Below are 8,789 nucleotides of genomic sequence, written 5' to 3'. Positions count from 1 at the left end.
CCCCTGGCTACGGGCTTGCAATGTGTGACATTTTAATCAGAGCAGCTCATGTTTTTATTGCTCTGAATTCTGTAATTCTAATGGCAACAACAATCCATCTGCATCTGCAGTGGTCAGGAATCACAGATCTCATAGAATTAGCAGTTTACACATTGAAATTAGAAGTTGTATGAGGGTGTGAATTCTGTTTACTAGTCAAAATGTCCTAATTATAGTAATGTTGTAGCAACATTAAATAACTGAAGTTGAGAAAACAATCAAAACTTCAAATTCAGCTATGATGATTGGGGTAAAAGCGACTTCTGTGATCAGTTTAGTTTTTTGAGTTTAGTCAAAAAATAAAAATAAAACCCAGACCCTTCTGAAAAAAAAAAATCAGCATAAACCAGCATGATTAGTGATGATTGGTAAAAGTATATTATTTTCTGTTGATCTCTGTTCATTTGATTTCCATTGGTTTAATTTTAAAATTAAAACATAGTGCCAACTAGGTTTAAAAAAAACTCAAATTGCACGTGTGTTAAAACCAATTAATTTCATAAATGAATATGGATATATGTAAAAAAAGTAAATTATAAAAATCTAACTACAACAGTTTTAAAATTTATGAAGTTCTGCTTACATAACTATTTCTGGTCAAAACATTGTAGACTTGTTTTTTCTGTATATAAGATTGCACTAGTGTTGTTGTTTTTTATTTATTTATCTATTTATTTTTTAAACATTTTTTATTTATTATGATTTATTTATTTTTTATTATTAGGCTATTAATTGCTCAAAATACTCTTCAGTGTATTTGCTTATTGTTACATGTTTATGTCTTTGTAAATTTTTGTAATGTTTCACAATGTATAAATAAAACATAAAAAAACAGGTATTCGTGAACGTCCACACTTCACGCGCACCTGGCGGCTTTCTGAAGCTCAGCCTACAGGGCGTGGAAAAAGGACAGGAATTGTTTTCGACGACTGGATTCCCAACATCGCCCATAGTTCCTCGGATTTCCCAAACAAAGTGAACTACCTCCCCGGCTTTTCTCAAGAAATACGCTTTTATTTTTTCCGCCAGCTTCGGCGATCTTGTTTTTGGGAGACGAATAATGTAATTATTCATCGCTTTCATCGCGATCGGACTCTTGATCCGCCGTCGCGAGTTGTTTCTCGGAAAGGTGAGTGATAGAGTTTAGGTGCTGTCTAATCAGCTTCAGGCATGGGGTTATGGAAAATAGATTTTGGTTAGAGTAAGTATTCAGGTAAAGATTAATAATCTTTCTAAAATAGTTTCCTGTAACCTTGGTTTTTGTTACAGTTTGTACAAAATGTTTGCAGATCAAGGGGTTTGAAATATTTTATTTGCAACAGTAAAATGGAATTAAATAATCCTCATATACATCAGCAGGATGTATACAATATCAATTATCACCGCATTCAGAAAATTATTTGCTTCTATATTAACATATTGGGTTCAATATAATAATATCATGATAATATCTGCACTAATGTTTTTAGGTAAAAACCCAAGTCATCCCAAAAATGTCAAACAGTGTCACTTACACACATAGAGAAAAAATACAGCAAAATGCAGCAAATATATGCTTCTGGTGTGCAATGGTTGTGGTTGTGTTGGAGGTTTTGTCCCTTGGCGGGGAGAGAGAGAGTGAGAGAGAGTGACAACCTGTGCCGCAGCTCTGTGAGGATTGGATGTGTTTAAAAAAATTGAGGTATGATAATATGTTTAAATGTAGTTTTGTCAATTTTTATTTTAAAGTATTAAGAGTTGAAGAATCTGTATAGCTTACACTGACACGAATCTGTCAGTATAGTACAATTATGAGTTAATTAGTTTAGCCAATATTTATTAAGTTTTATAAAAAATAAAAAAACTATTAATGGGTCAATGCTTTCTTGTTGTCTCCATCAAATTCTGATACAAATTTTGCAGCAGTAACAGCCATGTTTTTCCCCAATCAACTACTGCCCAATTTTGGGGAGATTGTGTGAATCTTAGCACCAGTTTGCTGTTCTTAGCTACTTGTATATTATTGGTGGCAACGTGATCTTCGGCTGCTGCAGCCTATGCTTTATGTGGGGAAAAAGTGCTTGTACTTGTATATTATTTTCATATAAATTGCTACACACTGTTTTGGGCTGTGCAAACAGTGTCATATTCACTGTTCTTTTAATGTCTGTGGGGATTCAATGCAGAGAACAAAATCAGAGTATTGGTTATCATACTTGGTCTTTACATCACATTTGCATTTTAACAGATAAAAAGTTGCTAATATATACAGTTGAAGTCAGAATAATTAGCCTCCCTTTGATTTTTTTGCATTATTATTATTATATTTCCCAAATGATGTTTAACAGAGGAAGAAAATTTTCACAGTAAGTCTGATAATATTTTTTCTTCTAGAGAAAAATTTATTCGTTCTATTTTGGCTTGAATAAAAGCAGTTTCTAATTAAAAAAATAATAAAAATTTTAAGGACAAAATTATTAGTCCCTTTAAGCTGTATTTTAAATGTCACTTTAAGCTGTATGGAAGTGTCTTAAAAATATTTAGTATACTATTATTTACTGTCATCATGGCAAGGATAAACCTCAACTGTATAAAATTTTAAAATGTGATGCTTATTTTTTTAGCGTTTCTCAATCTTTCTTAGCATAAAAGCAGAAGGTTTTCGCTTGGTGACGAATTTTGTGAAATTTCCAACAAATGGCTGAAATTGGGAGAGGGGTCTGGATGCTGTGATGGAAATTTTTAATATTGATGATCATATATTGATGATTGACGATTATATATTGATATTTTATGTTTTTTAAGGTTTTGCTAAAGTAAACATCAAATGCATTATATTTTATATTATACTCCATACATGTAATATACTGTTCTTTTAGGAGTTAGAGAAATTCTTATCTAAAACATTGTAACATTGTCTTTAAAAATGCCTGTGAGCCCATCCTTAGGATCCTTTTGCTCACATTGGCTGTTTGTGTTTAAACTGATTAATCTCTGGAGAATTAAAACAATTGAAAGAAAAACTTTGTCTGACTTTATTCAATTTCAGTCTTCACATTAAAATGTATTGCTTGTGAACAGGAAAAATATAATTTGCCATTACAATGCAGACCTCTTTCAGTGAAGTCTGAGCTGCATTCAATACTTTTTAATGCACTCACCTAACCTCACCCCTAACCCTACCCCTCACAGTGACATCATAAGGTCTATTGACTGCATTGGGTCTGACACTGCATTGCTGAAATATGCAGTCTTAGCTTGCATCATCAAGGCTGCATCCAGATACTATTGCAAGTTGGAGGCAACTTGAAGCTAAAGTGACTACAACATAGTGTAAAGGATCAAAGACGCTCTCTGGGAGAATAACTGATGTGTCTCTATGTTAGATAAATTAATTTGATTCATTTCCATATATTCTGTTTATATTCTTTTTATATATGTATACTTTTAAAGGAACCCAAAGTTAATGTAAATTTGTGTGCTTCTTGATATAATCACATGCTCAAATGTAGTTTTTAATCAGTTGAATGGTTGGAATCCCAGTTGCAGGAATACTGTGCAGACAATGAATTTATTATATGATCAATAGGATTCTACCAAACACGCTGTTTAGACCAATGATTAAAGACAATGTTTCATCATCTGTTTGTATGCCTGTATATAAACTGGATTTAAAAGGCTGCCCTTTAAGCAACCAGAATAGAACCTCTTGTGTTTCTTCTGTATTGTTCCCTTACTGCAAGAACATTAAATCTTTTATGATAAATCTTTGAGTCTTGAAATAATTTTTGATCCTGACACTCTAACACTCATGAAATATTTCTTAAATGTGAAAAGAGTTCTGACTAAAATATACAATAGTGATAAACTACAGCCAATGAGAGAGCAAAATACAGGGCGGTAGAAATTTCGGTAATCCGAGATCCAGCTATCCTTGTGGTTCATCAATGACTTTCTGCTCTTCTCTTATATGATTATATTTCCTGTTTTTCTCTTTCTTTTTAAAAGATGAAGTGGATATTGCTGGCAGCTTTTTCTCTGCTGCTGTGTTTTGGCTCATCTTGCTGTAATGATGCTCAAGAACAATTATTGTATCCTACCATCATCAATAATGTGGTCCAGGACCCTCAAACCTGCCGAATCTACCTTGGAGCTGTCAATGGGATCTTTCAGCTGAACCATAATCTACAGGTGGAGAGTTGTGCTGTAACAGACTCAAAAAAAGACCCAAAATGTGACCCCCCCAATCACTGTGAAGTGCACCGATGCGAAGGAAATGGACAACTTTAACAAACTCCTTCAGGTTAACTCCGTCTTGATCGTTTGTGGAATCCTTTTTAGGGGCATCTGCTCTTTGGTAAACCTCAACAGTGTGAATAAACCGGTGTACTACAGTGACACTGAAAGAGAGAAGACATGGGTTGCCAGCACTGAGGAATCTGTCACTGTGGTGGGGGTCATTTCTTATTTTAAGGACACTACTACTAATGCTAACCTCAGTGTATTTCTGGTGGGAAAAGGTTTTGGAAGTTCGGACAGCTCAAAGCTCATTAGCACTTGGTTGCTGCAGGAACATGGAGAAATGGATGTTTTTGAGAACATGGTTGAAGCTTCCACTGTTCAAGCGAGTGCGTTTGTCCATCGGTACCACCACGATTTTCGCTACACATTTAAGAATAATGGCTACATCTACTTGTTGTTCTCACACACTGCCAGCACAAGACACAGTAGGAAGATTACATTTATAGCACGCCTTAGCAAGAACGACCATCATTATTATTCTTACACCGAACTTCAGCTCAACTGCACCATTAACACTGAACAACAAGAGAACACATTCAACAAAGTCCAAGCAGCGTATCTGGCTAAACCTGGAAAGGTTTTGGCTCAGAATATCGTCCCATCAAATCTAAATGATAAGGTTCTGTTTGGAGTGTTCAGTGCAGATGAGGAGGACGGGCGATCAGCATTGTGCATGTACCCGCTTAGCAGCATTAATGCCAGGTTTGAGGAGGTGATTGAGTCCTGCTACACAGGAGAAGTTCTGGAGGATGACAAACCGAAGACTGTTTATTCACCCTACAACTCCAAGAATGAAGCCATATGCAGGACCAAAAGAGATGTGAGTTGTTGAGTTTCTTCAGCTCTGCTTCTCTGTTTTGTGTTTTTATAGCTAGTCTGATTGTGGTGTATTTTTGCCCAACAGAAGAACATGGTAAAGGCATATATATGTGGCGCAGAGTTCCTGCCATCTCCACTAGCCAGTAAACCTGAGTATGCTTTAGCCGTCAAACTCATATACACTGGGAATGACATGCTGACAGCTGTAGCTGTGGCGGTGGAGAACGAACACACTGTGGCATTCTTGGGAACCAGTGGAGCAGACGTCTTGAAGGTGAGGTTGTTGCAGGGTTTGGTATTTATATCCTCTTTTTCACAGGGCCCTTGAGGTTTGACTGGCTGTGGTGGTCTGGCTTAGATGTTGATGATTACTGGCTGGTAACCAAAAGGTTGTTGATTCAGCCCCTAGAATGGATTTAAACTTAAGTAGTAGTACTTAACTTTAACTCCATATGAAACAGTGTTTTCCTGCAAGTCCCTTCAGATAAAAGTCTTTTTCCTCGCAGGTGCATCTTGACCCAAACCACACTGACTTTTACAACAGAATTCCAGGGCAACGCACAGGAGGTGCAGTGAACAAAAACCTCTTATTTGATACAGGTTTGGATCACCTCTACATCACCACTGGCAGAAAGGTTTGTTTATGAACACAACCAAAAGGTATAGATTATGTTAAGTCAACAGGGAAACCTGTTTGTGCAAACCTATGTTGCCAGACAATACTAGAGTGATGTTGTTTGGCTTCTGTCCTATTGACAATGATCACACAATTGTATCTGAATGCGGTTTTCCTGTGTCTCACTTGGTTGCCCATTGATGGAATAATTTCCCAAAGTTTCCTAGTGTATCATCATTAATAGTCTTTGTTAATGACAACACTCATAAAGTTTAATCTCTTTTGCTTCTTAATAGAATCCACACTCACTTCTTTCATTTTTTTTGTAGATCTCCAAAGTGCCAGTGCAGGTCTGTGGTCCAAAAAATGATTGCCGCTCATGTTTAATCCAACAGGACCCATATTGTGGCTGGTGTGTGCGGGAGGGCCGGTAAGTCTGTGATTTTATTGCCAATTAAAACCATCATATTCTCCAGGACTGGACAACTAATAATAACACACTTCAGCAGAGTAGATATTTCTGCTGTCAAATAAACTAAAACCCATGGTCCCAATGGGTCATGTCACTTCTATTAGAGTATTTTTTGGTACAGGATTTAGAGATCTCATTTTTAAACAGTCTATTCTCAAAAAATACAGAACAATCTAGGTCTTGTGTGTTCATGTTTTGCATCTGTGTGCAGTCCAGTTAAAGCAAACAAAGCACTGCTCATTGCACATGTTTGCTTGCTTTTCTCTTGCAGTTGTACCAGGAAAAAGAATTGCAACAAAGGTGAAGGAGAGAATGTCTGGTTGTGGGGTCCAGATCAAGCATGTAAAATCCTTGAGCCCATAAATTTCCAAGCATGTATCGCAGTAGACCAGACTCCTCCAAATGGGATGAGCACACCTTTGTGGACCATAAATAGGTGAAACCTTGCAGTATTACTCAATCGCTATGTTTGAATATGCCAGTAGTTACTCAAAGCATTTTTTCTGCTGTACTTTAAATTTACTTTCTTATTGATATATAATTTAGCAGTATGTCCTTTAGCAATTTACATTGCGCTTTAAAATCTTTTTTACATACTTTACATATTTAATAGATGAGACGTACACAATTTGCAGAACTGAGTCCATGGTATTGAGAACCACTGATGTTATGAAGAGATCTAGAGAGGATGATATTACAATGGAAAGACAGGAGGGAGAAAGGGAATGTATTTTGCTTTTTGTGGCACTCGAGATGTAGTAAATGTAATAAAGACATGTAAATCAGAGGTTTTACCAGAAGAGAAGACTTCTGAGTTGATGCCATGGAGAGTGTCCATTTGTTGAGCAAATAAAAAACGATGAAAAAATTATTATTGTCTATTTATTATGTTTTTGTATATTGAGTATTGGATTGCAAGATGCTAAAAGACACATTGCAGATCAGATGATAAAAACAAACATTTATCCCATGCCTTATTTTACTTTTTGGAAAAAACAAAACTGTATTACATAATGACATTTACATTGAATTTCTTTTTTTATTTTTTTTTAATCTGAGCAAGCTCACATTACTGTCATGGTGCTGCCAATTGTGATTGTGAACCTGTTACAATGCCCATTTAGTTAAAATAACAACCTCTGGATGTTGGTACAGCCTTGTTACGCCAACCCTTTTGGAGCTGGTTCCAACCTCTGTTTAATCACACATATTTTGAGATGATAATGCAAGCCTGTAGCCAGCCTGGTGAAAGGGGTCATCCTTTTCTCAAAAAAATTACCTTTTTGCAGTTATACGCCTCATTTTCTATATAATTATGAAAATTAAATACATTTTGCCGATGCAGTGGTGCAGTAGGTAGTGTTGTCGCTTTACAGCAAGAAGGTCACTGGCTCGCTGGTTCGAGCCTTGGCTGGGTCAGTTGGCGTTTCTGTGTGGAGTTTGCATGTTCTCCCGGCGTTCGCGTGGGTTTCCTCTGGGTGCTCCAATTTCCCCCACAGTCCAAAGACATGTGGTACAGGTGAATTGGGTAGGCTAAATTTTCCGTAGTGTATGAGTGTGTGTGTGAATGAGTGTATGTGGATATTTCCCAGAGATATGTTGCGGTTAGAAGGGCATCCGCTGCATAAGTTGCTGGATAAGTTGGTGGTTCATTCCACTGTGGCGACCCTGGATAAATAAAGGGACTAAGCTGAAAAGAAAATGAATGAATACATTAAAAGCACTATTTTTAGTTGGTTAATCTTGTCATCATAACCACACTTTTTAATGTACAAAATAAATTTCCTAGATTTAGAATAAAGAGATATGAAAAATTAATTATTTTTAAAATAAAATTTATACCTATTATCAATGCAAATTTATTTATTATCATTTATTAGGCGAATTATGAATAACAAACTGGCCAGCAATTCAACTTTATTCAGTGAGAATCTGGCCATTTGAATAATAACAATAAAAAATAATACCAATGATGTAGAGCTTCACAATTTTTCTAGCCTCTCTTGTAAAAAATACTTTTAAAAACCCATGGATAATGGGTTTTCAACGGGTTATTTTCACTTTTTATAATGGCATAGCAGTGATAGGATAGGATAAATGTGCTCATGTATGGAACAAATTCTAGACCTTTCTAAGTGAGGAGTGGGTTTTTCGAACCACCCGAACCTCCCCTGGCTACGGGCTTGCAATGTGTGACATTTTAATCAGAGCAGCTCATGTTTTCATTGCTCTGAATTCTGTAATTCTAATGGCAACAACAATCCATCTGCATCTGCAGTGGTCAGGAATCACAGATCTCATAGAATTAGCAGTTTACACATTGAAATTAGAAGTTGTATGAGGGTGTGAATTCTGTTTACTAGTCAAAATGTCCTAATTATAGTAATGTTGTAGCAACATTAAATAACTGAAGTTGAGAAAACAATCAAAACTTCAAATTCAGCTATGATGATTGGGGTAAAAGCGACTTCTGTGATCACAGAGTTTAGTCAAAAAATAAAAATAAAACCCAGACCCTCCTGAAAAAAAAAATTGGTAAAATTATGTTGTTTGTCTGTTGAT

General features: G+C 36.0%; 1 protein-coding gene across 1 annotated transcript; it reads left to right on the top strand.

The window, feature by feature from the left end:
* Window positions 1–1,027: 1,027 nt before the first annotated feature.
* Window positions 1,028–7,098, top strand: plxnb2a.2 (plexin b2a, tandem duplicate 2). Its single transcript, NM_001114488.1, is given in 6 exon segments — window positions 1,028–1,168; window positions 4,027–5,140; window positions 5,225–5,413; window positions 5,646–5,774; window positions 6,085–6,185; window positions 6,499–7,098. Coding segments are annotated over 5 exon segments (1,434 nt in total). The 5' UTR covers window positions 1,028–1,168; window positions 4,027–4,294; the 3' UTR covers window positions 6,668–7,098.
* Window positions 7,099–8,789: the final 1,691 nt, after the last annotated feature.

The sequence above is a fragment of the Danio rerio genome, chromosome 4, assembly GCF_049306965.1.
Source record: "Danio rerio strain Tuebingen ecotype United States chromosome 4, GRCz12tu, whole genome shotgun sequence".
NCBI classification, from domain to species: domain Eukaryota; kingdom Metazoa; phylum Chordata; class Actinopteri; order Cypriniformes; family Danionidae; genus Danio; species Danio rerio.
Note: the sequence above shows the minus strand (reverse complement) of the source record. Positions and strands in the feature narration are given on the sequence as shown.